The sequence below is a fragment of the Rattus norvegicus genome, chromosome 17 (genome assembly GCF_036323735.1).
Source record: "Rattus norvegicus strain BN/NHsdMcwi chromosome 17, GRCr8, whole genome shotgun sequence".
NCBI classification, from domain to species: Eukaryota; Metazoa; Chordata; class Mammalia; order Rodentia; family Muridae; genus Rattus; species Rattus norvegicus.
Genome location: NC_086035.1, coordinates 79,004,101 through 79,025,950, shown reverse-complemented (window position 1 = coordinate 79,025,950; position 21,850 = coordinate 79,004,101). Strand labels below are relative to the sequence as shown.

Sequence of the window (21,850 nt, the reverse complement as noted above, 5' to 3'; positions counted from 1 at the left end):
CCTGAGCGCATGCGCACAAAAGTGTGCTACTTCTCCGTCTTAGTTTTTTGATGCAAGCTTTATTGCTGACCTGGGCCAATTCAGCTAGATTGCCTGGCCAGCAAGCCCAGAGATCTTTCTGTCTCTGCCCCACCAGCACTGAAGTTAAAGGCACGTGGCATTGTGTGTGTGTGGTTTTTTACGTAGGATCTGGGGATCAGAACTCAAGTCTTCATGGGACACCGCAAGCATCTGACCCATTAATGGAGCTGTGTCCCCTGGGTATATGTTTTCGGAGCTCTGTGGTCTTTGGGCTAGCTTTGGAATCCGTGGGCCTGATTTCATTCATGGAGACCAGGATGAGCTGCTCTGACCAGCCTTGCTCATTTGTGAGTCGTTGGCTCGCTCGTTAGGCTGTGGGCTCTTTCCTCATGTTCCTCTTGAGATCAGCAAACTAGCCTCACTGTTTCTTCCCCACGGACATCCTGAAGACTTCACCATATCGGTTATCCTACTATCTGAAGCAAGCCACGGACTCACACACACAGAAATCAAGAATGTGGCCAAGTCGTGTGGCAAATATCCTAGGTAACACAAATGCACAGCCAGCCAGACCCAGTGATTCTATTTACCACTAAGCCTAATTCTCTCTTTCTGGCCATCATCTGTTGAGTGGGGAGGGATGAGATACTAGGGAACAGAAAACCAGATGCAACTTAACAGAACCCACCGTAAGTCCTAGGAAAAAGAGTCAAGGTCTGATAAATACTGCTTTCTTTTACCTCGCCTCTCCACCTTTGTTAAAATGGAAATTAATACCTGCCCTGCTACACTGGATTCTTTACTGGAGTGTTCTTTAGAGCTAACACGTGGAAGTCCTTCACGAGACCCACAAGCGCTCTATAATTTCTGTAATATAGCAACTTACAGAATGTTTATCCTTATTCGGTCAGGGATAAATTCCAGTACTTGAGTTTAGTCCTGATTTTTCACTGAGGACCTTATCAGGTAGTCAGTGATGGTTTTCCCTGGGATACCCTTCAGTTTGTATTATGAGCCCAAGCACGTGCGTGTGGTTTAGGGTGCGAGTGAGGGTTCTCAGGCAGGCGAATTGGAGGATATGGCAGAGTGGCTCACTCAGTGTTACTTGAGGTAGGACTCATCTGAGAAGATACGTCAACCCTTTACTGCCCTAAAGCTGAAGTGTTAATGAGGATGTTTGTAGATGAGACGGACGGGCAAGGATACAACCTAAATAGATGTCAGGTTGGGGTCCTCTTACCTTAACGAATGAAAAGCCGCTTATGAAGCAGGGTATCTCTGGCCCCATGTACTGAACCGTAATTGTGCTGTGAGCCGTGATCCCCAGAGACTCCAAGGAACTTAAGGAAATTAACCTCAATGATGACAAGGACACTAAGAACAAAGGGTTGGGTTTTAGTGTGGCCGAGATGGGAAGCCTGACCTATTGACTGGGACGAACCTAATGGTCCTCATGATAGTTACCCATGTTTCTAATGTAGAGAAGTTTACCTTGAAATCTCTCTCTCTCTCTCTCTCTCTCTCTCTCTCTCTCTCTCTCTCTCTCTGTGTGTGTGTGTGTGTGTGTGTGTGTGTGTGTGTGTGTGTTCAAGATCCAAAAGGAAACAAAAAGAATGCCTCGAAGGACAAAGGCCATTGGCTAGAAGCTCATGCTAGACACATTCCCTCTGAGTTTAGAAGCCCTCATCCCACAGCGGCAAGCCCTTCCGCTGGATCTCAGCCAAGATTCTCTTTCAACGCAGCACCCATTTAATAAAGATTTTTGCCAGTTTCCACATGCCCACATTCATTACCTCTTCCTCCAGGTCCATCTCAGGTTATAAACCTGGCCCTTCTGGAAGGTAGAAGATTGTTTGGAATGTGAAGGTGCAAAGAGAGAGCAGTTCCAGAAAACTCTGGCTGGACCCGGGCAAATTGTTACTCCATAGTTTCAAACAGTTTGAAATGGTGATCATGGCAGAGATCATCAGGGTACCCATACTTACCGTCAACTGGGTACACTGGGTACCAGGTTCCTAAGGCTACCATTGCTGGGTGTCTCTCCCCTCCTCAAAATATCGAGTCGCTTTATACATGAGCAATAGCCATTGATATTTAGAGGCCTTGGGAACGGTAGGCAATAACTTGACATTGCATTTTATAAATAACTGTCTCTTCTTCAGAGAGACGAGACCTTTCGCTTGATAAGTGCTCTGGCTTGCAGTGGATTGCCGATGAATATTGGTTTCGTGAATAAGTAAGAGGTTGAGGTACTGAATATTAATGCAGCGGCCTAAAATAATACTTTCTCATGCTTACCTTCATAACCTCCCACCACTAAAGAACAGAAAGTAAATATGCTTTCAACACACTGGATGTCTTAGATCGGTGTAGAAGATTTTTCGATGGGACGGAAACCGTGTACCAGGACTAGCCTCGCTGGGTTGAATGTAGTTCCATTGGGTGGATGTGTGAGTTGGCTAAAAACATCCTCAAGGTAAGAGTGAGAAGAACATCTCCCTTAAGAGGGCAGAGGGCAGGAAGTAGAAAAAGGAATGAGGGGAGACACTCAGCACAGTGCCTGGCACAATTCGTGGTCACTGTCAATAGCGAGGGCTGCAGCCACAGTGGCGTCTCAAGCACTGTTACAGTGCTGCAGGTCCTTCACATCCCTGGGTTCGCTACTCTCTCCGTCTCACAGGCTGCAGGGGAAACACGATGAATGGAGGCTAAAGAAAGAGCTTCATGAGCAAGTGCTTCCTGTGTAGCGTGAGAACCCATGTCCCCAATACCCACGTTAAAAAAGTGTAAAAACTCCAGGTACCAGTGGGTGAGATTGTACATCCAGAATTATGGAGGCTGCCTGGGCTTGCTGATCAACCAACTAGCCTGACAAATGAGCTCTAGCTTATGTGAGAGAATCTGTCTCAAAACTAAGGTGGGAAAGAACAGAGGAAGACCTAACATCAGCCTCTTGCCTTCACACAACATGCACATACACATGTGAAAGAGTGAAGAAGACCAGGGGGCAAACAACCCCAGATTTCAGGGATTTCCAGTTTGAGAAGATGAGCATAAACAACCCCAAGAGTTATGCTTCTCTTGGAGGTGCTATATATAGGATTTTCAAAATTCCTTCCCAGAATCCCTTCCTCTGGCTTTGGTAGGCTGTTCTGGTTCCAAAAACCATGCTTGGAGTCTGTCAGACACCACGGAGCCCAAAAGAGGATCAGTGTAACTTTTTCGTAAACCCTGACACCGTTCTGTGTTCTACTCACTTGGGGACACTTGGGGAGTCCAGGCAAAGTAACAGAGAGCAATTGTGCCCAAGCTAAAAGGTCAAGGAGGAAACTCTGTGCATGACTGGAAGTACTGGTGAGGGGTTCTGGGATTAGGATTGGTGTGAAACAAAGCAGAATGTTCTAGAACAGATACATCTAGGGCCTAGAGGCAAGTAATGGATATAACTTGTAGAAACAGAGGAGCCAACACGATGAAAGTCTAGGAGGCACACAGTGAGTGGCATCTCCACAAAGAAGGCAGTAAGGTCAAGTCAGACAGGAAGGAAGTTAGGGAGTAAACAATGGATCTCTTCCTTGAATAATGGAGAGTGAGTTTCTCCCCTGGCATCCCCAAATAAGGCCTGTGGACATATAGAGGATAGGTATGGAGAAGAGAGTGAAGTAGAATGAAGGATGGACGTGAGGGAATAGAATTCTTGTGGAGACAAGTCACTTCAAGTCTCCTGAGAGGAAGTTGACAGTGAACGTCCAGGAAGGAGAAATGTCTCATGGACAGTAGCTCTTGAAGTCAAGCAGAGATCACACAAGCATATCTACATATCCAGTATCATGGGCAAAAATGTACATACAGAATGAGGTCTTGGGGGGAAGGGCCAGGGGGCAGGGGCAGGGAGTTTGTGTTGAATCTGCCATAAGGTTGTGGACCAGGCCTTAGGCTGCACTGTTCCCACTGTGTCCTTAGGGGTCTGACCTAGCAGACAGCAGGTGTATTGAAGTATCTGATGAATGACTGAAAAGAGTTTATAGGAGACTCCAAATACTTGGACACTGATTAAGACCAACTAAGGTAGTCGTGAAGGGAACAAGATCTGGAAGCGTCCCCAAGGTGGCAGGGATCTTTTACATCAGGACATGGTCTTATACTCGATCTGGATGATTAGTTTGTATGTTGAGAATCTGGACAAGAGGTGGGCACTTGGCTCATGGAGAAAGCAGTTTGTGCCTGACACATAAAGTTGAATAGAAATGCGTTGAACATAGAGAACCCCAGCGCAGGTGAGGAGATCAGTCAGGGGTCAAGAGCTAAAGAGCCCATGGCTTTGAGAACTAGTGGAGGAAAATGGATTAATAATGGTTAAGGATGTCGATGAAGGAAGAGACTGAGTAAGAAGTTCTACCTACAGCTTCATCTTGTAGCTGTGTTGGGAGTTGGGTGTTTACCAGCTCAGCAGGTAAAAAAGAGAAACAGGTTCCATTCCAGGATCAGAGGTGGAGGACAATAGGTATAAATACTATAGGTCAGTTTACATCTGCTGGGTGTTTCAAATGAATGAACATCCCCTCAAGCTCTTGCAAAGATGTGAATGATCTTAGGTATGGTGAGACACTACATGGAGGGGAAAGCATTGAATTCTCGATACACAGTTGAGCCTTCAAACCTAAAGAAGTCCATCTGTTCAAGTTCATTACCTTCCAGTTCTGTCTTTGGTATGTTTCTCCCATTGCTTTTTCCAAGTTTCCAAGTGAGATAGTTAGTCTTGGACAGTGTAACACACACACACACACATGCATATATATGTATGTACATAGGTGTACACACATATGCACACACACCTATGCAAACACCACATGCACACAAAATTCCCATCATGTTATACACACACATGCACACAGGCACACACATGCACAAGTATGCAAACACAAGTGTACACACATATGCACACACATACATATATATGTGCACACATACACACATAATCTCCATTATAACATACATACTACACACACAGTACCCACACCATCCAAATACACTACACATGTACACACATACACAAACCCCCATTACAAAATAAACACACTACAAATACATACTACACACATTATGCACATATACATACACACAACTCCTTATAACACACACCCACACATACATAGCCCCCAAACAACACACATGCGCGCGCACACACACACACACACACACACACACACACTGTTTAATGCTCAGCTGCTCAGCTCCTTTGGAATAGAATCCATACATTTGATTTTGAAAGTTTTTCTGGAGGTGTGTCCAAACATCTGGTCAAACATCAAAAATTCCAGTTCCCTGTCCAGATGTTGACAAATGGTTATTTTGAAATACGTAAGTGACATGATTTTTTTTCCTCTGCTTTCTGAATGTGGACCAGAAAGCCATCTGAATAATGGTGCCAACTGATTCCATTCCTGTCAGGGTCCCCTTTTCTAAAAAGAGATGGATCTACTCTCTCACTCCTGAGAGAGCCTGCTGCCTCCTGAAGCTCGGAGGCTGGGAGCATCAGGCAGCTCAGTTCCTTTTCCTCCTCTGGTTTGGGTGAGCTGCCCTGTAGTTTGTTCAGACCACTTTTCTTGGCTCAAATGCGGTACCTAAGACAGAGATCATTTGTCAAGTGAGCATGGTACACTGAGAGCTGTAGGCAGATTATGGAAAGAGAGAGGGAGGAGAGAGAGGGAGGAGAAAAGGGCGAGGAGTGGAGCAGACTTCTCCCCGCAGATCCTTTCTCAGGCACCTCAGGCACCGGGGATTCAAGTTAGACTGCTCACGGTGCAGCGGCGCCAGCCAGCGCCACCCCGGAGAGGGAAGCCACCGCGGCTCTAGGCATGGCTCTTTTCATGTGGGATGCTTAAGGACTGCACACAGAGTAACTTGCAGAAGAGAGAAACTGGCATGAGGATTCCGCCAAAATGGAAGGGCTCCTATCTCCGATGAGAACCAAGGTAAGGGGGACTAAACCCCGTTTTCTTGGCGTTCTCCTTGGTGGTTCAGAAAAGGCTCACTGAAAAGGAAGATTGTACTAGCTTTTGTCTCATTTCAGAACTAGGCTGGCGAATGCAACTGGACCTCTCAAAGAATAGCTTTGCCTCCAAGGCAGGGCTATCGCGATCGGTGGGAAGGGGAGAACAGGGGGGCGGGGTGGGGGAGCCATCTGTCAGCGTGGACAATGGGAATCTTAGTAAATGAGTTTGCCTCTCGGGTTGATTAGACAGCCATATTTTAGCAGGATTTCCAATCGTTCTTGCTTTGGGACCAGAGCTGCCCTCCCCGCTGTTGGTAGGCTTGCAGGAAGTACCGATTTCTCTGGCTGCGCTGATGTTTCGCAGGATGAGTCCTGCATTTACGGCAAGCCGGGCTCACACGGGAACATCCTCTGGGCTCCTCCTCCAGTTCAGAGCCGGAGGATAGGGAAGCCTCTCTATTGAAAGTAGGTTAATGCATTCTGGAAAGCACTGTGCTGTCCGAAAACTCACCGACCTGCACGAGAGATTTCAGTGCAGCGCTAATCAAACACACCTTGAACTTGTTCCGGAAGCCTGTAGGAAAAAGCTCTGGGAGACTGATCCCAACCTCCTGGGCATTTTTCTCCTTTGGCCGGAGTTCGCTTTTTACTTGAAGAAGGACTGCCTTGTGCATGGACTTTCCTAAGGAGAGCTCAGATGAAGAAAGGGCTGTAGATACCTTCTCAACCCATGCATAACTTTGAGCAGAGCCAGAAAGTTTCCAATAATGCTAGAAATATTATTTTTCTTAATTAATTACTTTTAAAATTTAGGAGGCAAATAGCTCTTTAAACACAGAACAGTGGTGAGATCAATAGGATCGGGTTTATTTAACTCGTTTCTTTCATGTTCAGCTAGGGGTTCAAACACAAATAGGGCCTTTTGTCAATGAAATGGTTTTGGTTGTTTGGTTGTCGTTTTGTTTCGTTCCTGTTTGCGGTTATTGTTGTTTCTCCCTTCTACTTGAGGGGCATGACTGTGACACTTTGAGACAACATTGGAATGCTAAGACATGCATGACAGTACCACATCATGCGGGGGTGGGCAGTCTGCTGGGTTCACCCATCCTTTGATAATCACCCTTCATTAGAAGGACAGCCCCAAGTGACAGTTGGTTACAAAGCTTCTAATTCCAGCCCCTTGGCTGGCTGGCTGAGAGATCTCCTTGGAGACCTGTTCGGTGGCCTGTTGTTCTCCCCTCCCTAGGTGATGTCAGGTTCCTTGCGGGCAGTGCGTTCCAAATGCTCTTCTCTAGATGTATCAGACAGAGATCATACAGTTTTCACGGCTGCAGAGGAAATGGCAAATGCAGTTGGCTTCTTATTTCTCTTTATTGACAAGCTGAGATCCCAGTGCTTTATGGGATGGCTGTGTAATCTGTTCATTTGGCCAGCATCTGAAACCACTGCCTCAGACAAACCATACCCACATCTCAGCTCTTGCTGAGGCTGACTACCGCTAGGAAGCTGACATATAGCCCCATGTGAGTGCGAATCTCACAGACTTCAAGGGGAGTTCCCTATGTAAATGAGATAGTACCCAGACGCTCCACAAGTCATGCGATGGGCCCATTAAAATGCCATGCTAAGGTATACGGGAGAAATGGATGTCTGTGGGTCAGATTGTGCATATATTATGTCTACTGGCTGAATTCACATCACGGCTTGTTCTTTGACCATCACGTCATCTAGTGAGCACTGAGACTAGAAGCTCCCGTCTTTCCAAAGTTCAATTCAAACCCAATATTACTACGTACCAAATTGACTCTGGTTCTGACCTTTCCGTTTCCAGGTCACAAGGGATTTGCACCTGTGCTTAAATTGCTTCTGCGTTTTCCCTTTTAATCTCCTTTATTTCTGACTCTAGAAATTGAGATCTTCCTATTTGAAAGTTTGACGTACGTTTGAATTTGGTAACCTACAGTAAATCTTGCCAACTCAGGGGACGAGACCTGACTTTATAAGGCTCGAGGATAAAATCCTACTCCTGAGCCCCGGCTTCTGAATTGCCGTTGTTGAAATGAGCCAGCAATTTTAATTTGCCAGAGACTGACGTCTTGCCTTTCTTAAACTTCGATCACACTATGCCCTGTGACGTCTACTCTGCAATGTTGTTCTAAGTTGACGAGGATTTAGCTTGAAATGTCTGATTTCCTAGTATCCTGGTTGGGCAGACAAAGGATACTTTCTTTGGCAAAATTCGGTGTGTTACGGTTACTTAATAACTTACTGACAATTTAAAGCAAGTGTTGAGATTAAACTGGTCGTCGTGCAGTAATTCCATCATGCCATGTAATAGACTTAACCAATCTAAATCATAGGTGCTTAATGCATTTTTATCTTGGGATTTGCATAATTGGCACATAAATATGCATGAGAGTCACTGGACGGGGCGAGATAGAATGGGCGAAATGGTCAGGCACGCTGAAATGAAAGCCATTTCCAGGAGGACACCTGAGCTTCCTCTGTCTCCTGGGTGGGTGGTCATACTTGACATACCTAGAAACAGACAGGATGACAGCTGGCTTCCACTAATAACAGTGTACCGTGAGCCTCCCAGATTTTAAGCACAGCTCTGGCCTGTGGCTAGATTTACTTGGGCTCCCAGTTCATGTTTCCTTTTGGATACTATAAACCAGTGGTTCTTCATCTTCCTAATGCTGCCACCCTTTAATAGAGTTCCCCATGTTGTGGTGACCCCCAACCATAAAATCACTTTCATTGCTACTTCATAACTAATTTTGCTACTATTATGTATCATAATGTAGGCATCTGGGGTGCAGGATATCTGATATGTGACTCCTGGGAAGAAGGGTCGTTCAGCCCCACAAAGGGGTTTCAACCCACAGGTTGAGAACCACTGCTATAAACCAGTCTAAGGGAGTCGGTAGGCCGTTGGTTGCATTTCTGACTGGCATCCTAGCAGGTGATGCACGAGCATGGGATGCAGGAGCACAGCAAATGATGCTTGCAGAGGCAAGGTAGAGAGAAAGGAGGGAAAGAAGCCAATTGGATTGTTGCTCCAAGGAGAGCAAATGGAAACAATGTTATTCCTTGTTGCCATCGTGTTCCTTGTAAAGGTCTCTCTCTGATTGCATTCTTAACCTTCCACATGCCTCTGTTCTCAGTCTTCTGTGTATTGCATCCAGTGAATGAGGCAGGGGAAGAAGCCTCTTGGTTTTAGTTTCTTGGGGTTCCTCTACTCCTGCTATGAAATTTGCAGCAAGAACCCAGTTACAGGAAGGAAATCCAGCCAAGCCTGGTGTTTATGAATGCAAGGAGACAACTGTAGCAGGGGAAAGAGACGAAGGAAGGGTGTCAAGAGAGGAGTGGGGGAAGACAGAAGGAAAGGAGGGGAGATAGGAAGGAAGGGGAGAAGAGGATAGGTGTGGAGAGGGGAGGGAACAGGGAGTAAAGGAAGGAAACCCGAGAAGGGAGACGGGAGAGGGGTAAGGGGAAGAATGCAAGAGAAAGTAAGAAAGAAAATGTAAGAGAGTAAGGAGGAAAATGAAACCGGGAAGGAGGGGCGAAAGGAGACAAGAAAAGAATAAGAGAGAATAGGAAAGGGGAGGGGAATGAGGGGGGAGATGGAGTGATTGGCCAGACTCCATTCAGCTGGGTTTGGTTAGATGTTTATGCAATAAACAACATAGGTCCGCAGTAACCTCTCCAGAAAAGATGGTCGTTAACTTTTAAAGCGTCACAACTATTTCACGTGCTAATTGACGTTTGTAAGAGTACTCAGCACACTGCGGCCTTTAACATCCGGTCTGGTTCACAATTACCTACGTCCCCATAGACTGCATTTTGATGTGTCTGGACCTGTCTTATTTCTGCCTCCAAGACATAAAGACATTGCATCATTTTCTGAATTAAAGTCACTTCTTGTTTTGTTTTGTTTTGTTTTGTTTTTTCTCAAAGAGATGGCTTCTGGCTTGTGGCATAAAATAACTTTCTAAAGAATATCCTCTGAGAAGAATGGTCCTTCTGATACAAGGGATATTTAAAGGGATGTGGAAGCTGATGTTTTAAAGGAAACTGCCTAAGGGGCTGAGGATATAACTTAGTGGTAGAGAGAGCTTGTGTAGAATGATCAGGGTCCTAGCTTCAATCCCTGCACAAGGCGTGTGCACACACACGCACACAGGGAAACTTAGCTGCATGTGAGCTGACGTTCTCTCTACAACTCTTCTCCTCAACTCAAATGGCAATTTTTGGTACTGCATTGAGGATATAGATGTTAGGTGGTAAAAATTCTAAAATTATAGGCAATATAGACATTTTTTTTTAAATCACAGAAGTACAGTCACTCTGTGGCTATCTGGATTCATTATCATGGAGTGTCTAAAATACATGAAGTCACTTCCAATTTTGCTAAGGCTACTTGAAACTTCACCAGACCTCCATAGGCCCTAATTCCTTAAATGATCCATTGGATTCCTCTCACTTGCACGACAAAACTGAGGAGGCCTTGGCAGATGTTTTCAGCTCTACTACCCAGGACTACGCATAAGATTATGGCAAACCAGTGACAGCCTGGGTTTTATCTTAATGAGGACTCAAATTAAAGAGGGCTCACCAGAGCTGAAGGATGGCAGGCTTAGACGAAATACAAGGAAATATTTGTTAATAGCAAAGTATCATTCTAAGACAAGCTGAAGCAGTCTTGAAAACAGAGGCCTCCGGGGCAGGCCAGAGAGAATCCTACCCAGGAACATATCATCCTGTCACATGCCTGGAGGAGCGATGTGGACATTCTGCGCTTTTATGGTACGGTGTCGTTTTTACCGTAAAGCCCGAAATGGGTCTGTGTGTGAGAGAAACATGCATCAGATCTGCTCGCCCAGAGCTGCCGCACAGGATGGGTTGAACTGCTGAACTCAATTCAACAAGCAAGAAACAACCTCATTCTTCTCCAGAATGACCCAGTTAGAGGCATCTGCAAGTTGTGCAAAAGGAACTGAGGCTCCAGAACTCCTCATCTGCTTAGGTTTTCCTGTGGTAGTCAGCTTTCCGTTACTGTGACAACCCCCTGAGATGACAAACTTGTCAAGAGAAGGAAGTTCATTCCACTCATAGGTTTGGAGGTCCAGTGCTCTCCTGGACCTGCTCCTCTTGGAACTGTGGCACCTATCATGCTAAGGTAGAAAAAGGCTGCCTACCTCGCTGCAAGGTTAAAAGCAAAATGAAGACAATCCCACAGAACCCTCGGAGACCTCCCTCAAAGTGAATTAAAAACCTCCCATTAGACCTTGCCTCTTAAAGTTTCCATCCACTTCTCAGTAGGGCCAAGCATCGACACATGGGCTTTTGGGGGACACTCTAGAGCCATGCTAATAGAACTTACTAAAGAGGTGGTGGGCCACATCTAGTTCCAGTTAGATTTCCTGGGTTCAACCTCTACCTGCCACCTCCTGTAGGATGGCATTTCTAAGTCTCGATTTCCTTTCATATAAAGTAAATGTGATAATAGAATCTAATTCTTGTTTATTTTTATGCATGTTTCAATGTGAGTTTATATGCACCATGTGTATACAAGTGCCAGTAGAGGCCGGAAGAGGCCATCAGATGCGCTTGAGCTGGAGTTTGGGAGCCATTCGCTGTGCATGCTAAGAACTAAACTTAGGTCCTCTGCAAGAGCAAGACACTTCCTTAACCACCTTTCCAGCAAACAAGTGCATTACCAGTAGGTTTCTCTACCCCACAATAAACATAAGCATCAACAGTATGGATGCACAAAAACTTAGAGGAGCAAATATGCACAGATGCAGACGTGACGCAATGTTTGGAACCAGCAGTCCCCTCGAGAACCGAGAAGGAAATGCAGATGATCTGTCCCCCGAGTGATGCAACTGAAATGTAGAGGGAGGTTTCACCTACCCGTAGCTCCCGGCCAGGTAGGGTCTTCACCTGTCACTAGTCAATGTGCAGCTGCAGGGGCTCAGGGAAAAGTGGGTGCCCTTGCAACATCAATCAGTGCTCATTACAATAAACCCTTTCTCAACCAATGATTACGGTGCAGGCGGGGTATCGGCAGCATCAGGATCAGCCAGGAGGCATCCGATCAATTAAAGCTTTTCCTTTCATGGTTTCAGTCTTTGAAGGACAGACATGGGTTATCTCACACAATCTCCTCTAGAGTAGATTCGACCCTAAAGTCTGCACCCTGGAATTGAGTTCCCCGCCCCCGCCCCAAGACATCTCTTTATTATTTGCTTGCACTCCGCTGCCTGGAGCCCTCACGAGAGTCTGTGCCTCACTTGGATTTCTAGGGTGTCCAGGATCTACTCGCTTACTGTGTCCTATCCCACTTCATTCTCCCTTTGACTTTTGACACGAGCAAATCAGGCTTCACTTAGTGCTCTCCCCTCTCCCTCCCCGCCCCCCAAATCACCCGAGTGTTTTCCAGGACACTCTTTCTGAGATACTGACTCTACCAGTCCGAGGAGGTGGGCAGTGAGGGATGGGGAGAGAAACCCTGTCAAAAGGCTCTTGATGTCCTTTCGTTGTTTTGTTTTGTTTTTTAATAATTTATTTTATGTATGTGAGTACACCGCCGCTGTCTTCAGACATAGCAGAAGAGGGCATCAGATCCCACTGCAGATGGTTGTGAGCCACATTGAACTCGGGACCTCTGGAAGAGCAGTCAATGCTCTTGACTGAGTCCTCTCTCCGGCATCTTGTGATCTCTTGCCCTCCAGACACTAGTGGGCGCTGTTCTACCCAACTGCTTTTCCTTTCCTGGCCACCAGCCTGAGATCTCAAAATCACTCTCCCAGTGACAGGTCAGAGATAACTTCCTCATGCTGTGTCCCTTTCGCCATCTTTCCGGTGGCCTTCTCTGCATGAGATCGCGTCCATTTGAATGCCCCTCTGCAATGGACAACGAGCCTCTCACGGCCAATTTCAGAGACTCTTCTCACTCCCCTTATACACAGAGCACACCGCGTAGCGGACGGGTAAGCGCTTGGCGCATCCTTTTTGGCAAATGAGTGAACAGAGATGTCATCTAAGAACCCATAAACATTGCATAAATACCAAGAATTGGGCAGATCTTGTGTCGTCAGTATCAGTGTTTACTCAGACCACTCTAGAACTATCTCCTGACAAGGTGGGTAGATTCCACACTGTGGGGTCGTGGACACAGAAATTGTGCCTAGGTCTTTTCTTCTTCCTTTTCTTTCAGGGTAGGAATAACGTTAGGGGGTACTCGATATGGTTATTTTCTTGATAATGCATAGCTGCGTCTACTCAAGGCAAACGGGCAAAACGCTGCCCCCTCCACTCCCACTTCCAGTAGATCTCTGTAAAGAAAGTACACCAGCTCAAATTTACATGACCCACCATTACAAAACAAAATGTGTGTGTGTGTGTGTGTGTGTGTGTGTGTGTGTGATATCTTTGTATATATAAAATATTTTTATCCCGGCCCTCATACATACTGAGTAAGCACCTGCCCACCGAGGTACATACTCAGCCCTACAAAACAACATCAGCCTAACATTTGAAGATAGGAAAATAGTACATGCATCACATATAACAGCATACAAATGCTTCTTATAGTCATAGTATGTAATATGTATTAATAGTATGTTAATGTCTCAAAGCCCATCAGAGAACTGGTGGGGAAAAACGGATTGACTAAGGGCTAAGGTTGTCAGTGAAGGAAGAGACAGAGCAAGGCTAGTGTTCTACTCCACTAACCTAGAGAGAAAAGTTTAGAGGCGCAGAGACCAGGCCTCATAACCATGCTTAGCTGAAAGCTATTGCTACTACAGACCAATTCTATCCTGTTGGTTCAAGAGGTATCGTGGGGTCTCTAGGAGATTTCTAGATAGCCTCGTGGCTTTGGGCTTCCTCAGAGGGGTCAGAAGGACCTGGGGAGTCACTTCCGGGGCCACCTTCAGGGACTACCAGACCAAGCTACAGATAACTTGGAAGAAGAAGTCAGGGGAGGCTCTAAGTCACTGACCTCACACATTCTCTGTAAACCGGGATATGGAAACTCATAAAATAGGGAACACGAGAAATGAGGCTTTGCGATTCGTCAAAAGTCAAGGAATTGATTTATTTGTAGTAATATAATTTATCTTCAGGACAGACCAGTTAGCCACACCCCAAGCAAGGATAGAGGCAGTGAAACTGGTGAAGAATAAAAAGAAACTGGCCCTTCTTACCAGTCACTATTTATCCATCCAACAAGGACTTATTAAATGTTCCTCTTCAGAGTTAGGCAACAACAGGCTCCCTTCTGTCAAGAGGGCACAACCACAGGGAAAGTGCTAACAAAGAGATCACAGCAAAACAAAGGAGTTTCCCCTGGAAAACAAAGACAAACACATTGTAGAAGCTGGAAGCTGGAAACACTTTTGTTTCTGAGGCCACATTACTTCTCAGGAAATGTGACAATTTTAATACAAGTGGATGATAGTAACTGGGAAAATTAACCCCACACTGATATTCAAGGAGCATTGTGGTAATGGTAATAACTTCATGCCTTTGAAGGAATAAAGATGCCTTCTGGAAGGTTCTGTTAGTGTCCTCTGTCTTACACAAAGAGCACAAACTCATGTGTTTCAAAAATGGGAAAACTGAAATTTAATCATTTCTCCAAAAATTTCAAAGCAACATAGTGTATGTAATGTTACTTTAGAAAAATACAGGGCAAGATTCTATGAAACTTGACCAAGATTAAAGTTCTTCCTTGATAAAACATTCCCTTGAAAATAGAATAGCCCTCTATTATCTTTGTAGACAGTCTGCTATTCTTTGGTCTCTGTAGATTTTTAATTGGAGACATATATTTAGTGTATCTGTGTGTGTCTGTTTACCTGAGTATGTATCTCTCTCTCTCTCTCTCTCTCTCTCTCTCTCTCTCTCTCTCTCTCTGTGTGTGTGTGTGTGTGTGTGTGTGTGTGTGTGTGTGTGTACGCTTCTGTTGTGATTTGTTTCCTTAGTCAGGAATTCTCTATGTTGCTCCCAAGCTGACCTTGAAATCCTGAGCTCAAATGGTCTTACTTCCTTCCTTCCTTCTTTCCTTCCTTCCTTCCTTCTTTCCTCCCTTCCTCCTTCGCATCCTTCCCTTCTCCTTTCCTTTCTCCCTCCTTTCCTCTTTCCATCCTTCCTGATAGGATATAGGCATGCCCCTCTAAAACTGGTGAAAGAATTTTTAACTTATATAATAGAATTTCCCGCTGTCCACAGTTTCACCTTCCAAGTCATATTTGCAACCAAGCATGTTCTAAGAACTCTAAATATAAAGGTCTAGAAATAATTTATAATTTTTAACTCGTACGCATGGTTGAAATCATGCACCATCCCACTCTGTCCCATCCAGTGAGTCACGCCTTTGTCCAGAGTATACACACAGTATACACCACTCACTTAGTAAGCATCCGAGTTATCAGACTAACTGAGGTCATATTATGCCTGTATGTGGGGTCAGGTACCCAGTGAGTGTCTTGGAGTATATCCCCACACATAAAAGGGCACCAATGGACTTTCCAGGCTGCGTATATAGTGGATGGCTCTTAACTGTGTTCCTTACATGTCTTTCATGGGCACATCTGAAAGTTCGTCACACTTTGTCTAAGCTGAACACACTTCTGCCTTGTGGCCTTTTAGTTGTAGCTACAGAAGGTCTCACCAGGACTGTGCAACAAAAGCAGAAGTCCCAAATCGTTATTTTGCACAGGGATCACACACATGTTAAACAAGGGTTATGCTCAGTTTCGTGAGCTGTATCCCAGGAACATTCAGGGGCTCTAGCAAAGCCTTGAGGTGCTAGAATGTGTTCTGAGCAGAAGTAGGTTTTATGGGGGAAAAAACGACTAATTTGCTTAAGTGTTTTATCCATTTTCTAGTTTATAAAACCATGTAAAGAATGTAGGCTTATATAGGTATTGGCCAGTATAAGAAATATAGCATTGCCAGGAGACTCAAGGATCCCTCCCTCCTTTTTCCTCCCAGAAGAAACAGCAATCATGAATTTAATGTTTATCAACTCTTGCTTTTATAGATACTTTATTATAAATGTTCTCAATAAAAATGATATTATATATGTTTTAGTGCTTTCAAAACATGGTAGCCTAAGTGTGTGTGTGAATGAATCTTCTGCGGTTTGCTCATTTTTCATATTCAATACTTCTGTGTGAAAGTCACTGTGTGGATATATATGTAGCTGAGTCCATTCGTTCTCCCCACTGAACAAATTGCGTGAGTGCCATCTTGCCACAAATCATAGATTCATCCTCTGGTGGGCAGACGTTTCTGTTACAAAATTACAAACAATACCTCTGTGACTGCACTTACGCACATTCCCTGGAGCACAGGAACAAGTCTGCCAGTGCCGTCCACTTGGGAGAGGAATTGCTGAGCTGTGAGGCAGAGGCCCCCCAACATTAACTCTCTCTCTTCCGACATGGACGATTAAGATGTGGTTTCTTGGTTCCTACCCTGACACCTTCTCTTCACTCTTTTGTGGAAGGTACCTCCGTGCCCAAATAGGATGAGTGCAGCTGAGGGCACAGCCCAGTGCCCGAGTCACGAGCATGGGGACCTGATTTCAGATTCCCAAGACCCACATAAAGCTGAGCAAAGCAGCACATGACTGCAACCCCAGACCTGGCGGTTGCAGATACAGATGGATCCAGGGCTCACTGCTCAGACAGTCTAGCCAATTGGAAAGCCCGACTCTAAATACATAAGTAAATAACCGGAGGAGGTAGAGAGTGATCGAAGATGCCCAACATCAACTTCTGGCTTCTACATGTATAGGCACCTCACCTGCACATACATGTGCACATATATGAATACACACATGTGCACATACATGCACACACGGGTGCACACATGCACACACATGTGCACATACATGTGCATACATGTGCATACATATGTATACACATGAACAGACACATATATACACCTGTACACACATATGTAGAAAGTATGAATACTTCTGTTTGTACAACGCATTTACTGTGCTTGTTTTACCGTGTCCTAAAAATGAAAGATTTTATTACTCCTCACCAAGCCTCCATTTGCCCACATTCTTTGGTAACATTTGCAGTCAATGTCTTCACTCTCATGCCCACGAGTATGCATGGCATTGAATGTGGTACCAACCAGCAAGACATGATCGAGGTCACCTAAGTTTACTTTCTGTGCACAAAACTCAAAATGATATAAGGAAACATGATAGATTCCATGACCCAAACCAAGCCCATGTTCTTTTGAGCTGTTGGAAGACACTTTTCATCCAGGAAGACAAAGCAACCTATTCTCAGACTTCTGGTTCTATCTTCTTGAGGCTTAGGGTCCCCACAATTGCTCATTACTTATAGCTACCCCTGCCTGGCTGGGCTCAGGGGCATTACTGAGGTGTGGTTAACACAGTCTCTATAGGTGTTGTATGTAGGTATTGGTATGTTATATATTTTCAATACAATAACCTTAAAAATACGAAGAAGGCTGCCAGCATGCTTTACAGGGAAAAGGCACTTGCTACCAAGTCTGAGAACCTGAGTTTAATCCCTGAGACCCACATTGTGGAGGGAGAAAACCTATCTATGAGCCATGGCATACATGCACACTCATTCACACACACACACACACACACACACACACACGCACCAAATAAAATTGTATTAAAAATTTGAAAACATACAGAATAGGGGAGGATTTTGAACCAGCTAAGGACCATTTTATACATAGTTCAGTACTAGTCTCCTAGTGTCTGATCCGCCATTTTTATTTCATGCCAATGAGGAAAGGCCAGAGATTTATCTACTACAAATGATGCTTCTGTGCCAAACGTAAGATCAGGAGACTCACGGTGCATTATTCAAGAGTTTTCAAGTATGAGTGGAGAAAAAAAAATGATAGGAGAATTCACCTTCTACCTGAAACATGATAACATAAGAATGACACACTCAAAATGATCTACCAAATGGCAGGCAGAAAAAGACTCATCTGAGTAGTGGTATCGTCCCATCACCACATGGCTACACCAGGACTAGTAGTTTGAATTGTATTCACTTCATGTATGTTTGTATTTGAACTTTATTGGACTGTACAGTTTTATAAGATTATTTTTTAACAGTTATGTATATTTAAGGAGCTATAATTAAGACAAAAATAAGTTAATGAACACTGAATGGGCTGGAAATTGGTTGTCTTGGAAGAGATCCATGTATTCCTTAAGTGAGATTAATGGATAGAGCTGATAACGTCTTTGAAGTCTTACAGATATGTCTGCAAGGACAATCATGAGCATGAGAGATAATTTATTCACCAACTGAACATGCTTGTGTGGCCTACTGCTTACCCCTCCTTTGACAGAGATCCTGTTTTTCTTTGTTACCATGTAGTTCTTCCGTAGCTCATAAGGTGATCAGGAGAGCTTGTAGTCCAGAGAAAGAGCCTCTCTGCCCAGCCTCTCTGGAGTCATGCTCAGGTATTTCCCAGAGAAATTCTTCATATCTGGATCTCTTAATTGTGTGCTGGGAGAGCTAAAACACGAGGAAGAAGAGGAGGGGGAGGAGGAAGGGGAGGAGGAGGAGGGGGAGGAAGAGGAGGAGGAGGAGGGAGAGGAAGAGAAAGAGGAGGAAGTGATATTGGGCAGCCATGACTTCTAGCCTTGAAAGAGGGTACCAAAGGTAGAAGCCAGAGCCATGTGTCTAGAGTCAGAATTGTAGCAGGGACGCCTGCAGGAGCTAAGGTTGGCAGAGAGGCAGCTCAAACAAGGAAAATTAGAGTCAGAGAAAGATTCTCCCTTCTCACCTGCCCTCCAACTTTCTCTCAGCGTTTCCCTCTGGCAAAGCCAGTTAGCCAGTCTTGGCATCACACTTCCCCATGAGAAGAAGATCCAGGGAGATGGGAACAGACACTAGATAACAACTCCGCCCAGATTCTGTCGTCTGGTCTGATCTCTTGGATAGCTCCCATTGACGGCTACTGCTTAGACATAATTCTACCCTCTAGTAGATCTTCACACAGTGCCAGAAAAGGCGAGTGGTATTCCTGCTCTGTACCAGGTCTGATCGGCTGCTATTCTGCCTGGGGCCTTTCTGTTCAGAAAGATTGATTGATTAATAGTATCTGTCATAAGTGCAGAGTGGGAGTTTCCATACTCATATTCAGCTTATATTACCCTTCTGTGCCATCAGAAAAAGCACCCCGAAAGGACCACACAGAAGGAGCTTTTGTATGGAGCACATGTGAACTTTATACCTATGAACCCGTGTGTAAGCATGCTCATTTCTTTATCACTAAATAAAATTAATTAGAGTACATCTTAGTCTTCAACTCTGTCTAAACATGCAATTCAGTTTTCCCATGTTCTCACAGGGCACATTGAAAAATAGGAGAAATCTCTGTCTTCGTTAGAATTACTATTGCTATAATGAAACAAAACACAAAACCAAAAACAACTTGACAGTCCCATGTAATAGCAAAAGCTATGAGGACAGAGCTCACACTGGGCAGGAACCTGAAGGCAGGAGCCGAGGAGTGGGGCTACCTGCTGGCTTGCTTCCCATGACTCTCTCAGCCTGCTTTCTTGTAGAACCCAGGACCACCAGCCTAGGGATGGCACCACCCACCGTGGGCTGCCCCTCCCATCAGTCACTAATTAAGAAAATGCCCTAAAGGCTTGCCTAGAGCATTGATCTTATGAAGACCTTGTCTTAATGAGGTTTCCTCCTCACAGATGACTTTAGCTTATGTGTGGACATTCGGCACTTTCTTACACCACAGTCCTCCATGGTCACCACAGAGCTCATTGTCTGACCTGCAAACTAGAAGGTAGATGGCTCTCTTTCCCTACCTAACTTTGCAAAGGCCCTCGCCCCTCCAGGCCCAAGAGCCTCCATCTACCCCTGGGTCCTTCTTTCTTCTCAGTGCATCAAAAGGGAGGTACAGATCTCATCTGCTTACACACTCTTTCTGGGCCGGGAATCTCTTCTCTCCCCTCATTAATATAGAGCATGTACAAGGGAATCAGAAGCAGATATTTGCTCCCTTTTATCTTTTTATTTTATTTTTATTTGCTTGCTGGTTTAAAAATTTATTTTTCAAAGACGAATGCTACATGTCAAATACAAATATTGACCTTACAGCAGTGGAACAGAAGGATGGTTACCAGAGCATGTTTGGAAAAAGGGAAGTAGTTAGTATAATATTGTACTTCTTTTTATGTGCATGTGCATATGGTAAGGTTGACTCTGTGTGTATTCACATGTGGGAAGCACATGCACATATATGCACATGTGTATGTGTGCACATGCATGTAGAGATCTGAAGTTGACATTGATCATCTAATTACATGGTTCTCCACTATATTCATGTCTTATTCATTGGGGCGAGATGTCTCTGTTGAACCTAGGCTTTGAAGACTTGTTTATTCTGGCTATCAGTCTTTCCCCAGGGATCTTCTGTCTCCGCATTCCAAGTGTTGGAATTACAAGTGGGACACCATGTACACACTGCACTTGCATGGATTTTGGAATCCCATCTCCCGTGGTCCTTACACATGCATGGCAAGCACATTGATCAATGAGCCATCTCCCCACCTCTCAGTCAGCTGTTTGTTTATTATTCATTTTCAAAATATATTTTATTTCCTTCTCACATGTGCTTTGCAAAAACCACTACAAGGTAAATGACTAGCTTCACTCAAAAATAGGAGTCCTTCTGGAAGAAACTGAACTCATCTCCAATGATCAGTTTGGCATGGAAAGTAGGCTTGTGTTACCAAAACAAGACCCTCAGGAATTTTCCTTATTTCCCACTGCACATCCCCCAGTGCCAACATGGTGTGTCTGTGAAAGCAGAAAAAGACATCCACGTAGCAGTGGTGGCAGCAGCTGTGGTCATAAGGAACCGTCCATAGGAGCCGGGCATTTGTGCTGGTGACATTCATGTCAATTTTGCTGTGTTCAGTTGGGAACATGTTCCTTTGAGGACGCCAGATAGAAATCTTTCCACCAGCTGCGTCGTCCCCACCACTTTACACCTCTGCACCTTCCTCATCGTCTTTGGCTCTGAAGTGTATTTTTTCTGAATTCCCCTCTGCTTACCAAGGTGGAGGGACTGGTGGCAGATCCTGCACAAGCTCAACTTTCCTGAAAGAAGTGAGTCACAGACATGACCTGGCTGCGGTCATCATCTAGAGAGATGCTGCCGTCCACCTGAAGCACGGGTGCCTGCGCCTCCTCTGGCCTCAGCACAGTCTCTGCCTGGATGGCAGAACTGTCATCAGGCTCCTGGGGTGCAGCAACACTGCTGGCTTCTGCTGTGGGCAGGCCACCTTCAGCCTTTGGTGAGGGTTCCTCTCTCACAGGCCTGGGGCAGCCCTTGGGAGACGCTCCGCTCTGTAGCACAGGGACAGGGGCCTCAGCACTACTCTCTGAAAACTTATTATCCCAGGGAGCCAACGGGGCCACTTTTGGTAAGGAAGAAATGTTGCTCTTAGGGTCGTGTCTTTGAAGTGGAAATTTAAGGGTTCTTTGGAAAGTTGGTTGGGTAGTGATTTGCTGGGACAAACACATGAAGGAATTGTTTAGCAGAAGCAGACACAGGTGAAAGGACGTTCTGCTAAAGCAAGCGCACGAAGGGACACGTGATGAAGGACTGTTTGCTAACGACCCACATGCATCGGCCCGCCTTACACTGCATAGCTGAACTGCATTTGTTGAGACTCCAGAGAGAGAAACGCACCAAACAAACTCCTGGTGGTGTCCTGCAGTTTCTTGCTGTTTCCGCTGGACTGGTTTGCAGAGTGATTGTCAGCTG

General features: G+C 45.1%; 1 protein-coding gene across 2 annotated transcripts in view; it reads left to right on the top strand.

Moving 5' to 3' along the window:
- Positions 1 to 21,850, top strand: part of Frmd4a (FERM domain containing 4A) — a 590,863-nt gene that overhangs the window by 141,974 nt on the left and 427,039 nt on the right. Inside the window, exon 1 of one of the 2 annotated variants that reach the window (XM_063276496.1) lies at positions 5,549 to 5,996. The exons of the other annotated variant lie outside the window; for it this stretch is intronic. Within the exon in view, the coding sequence (XP_063132566.1) occupies positions 5,964 to 5,996 (33 nt within the window). The 5' untranslated portion in view covers positions 5,549 to 5,963. Of the gene's footprint in view, positions 1 to 5,548; positions 5,997 to 21,850 lie in introns of those variants that run through there. 2 annotated transcript variants of the gene reach the window in all.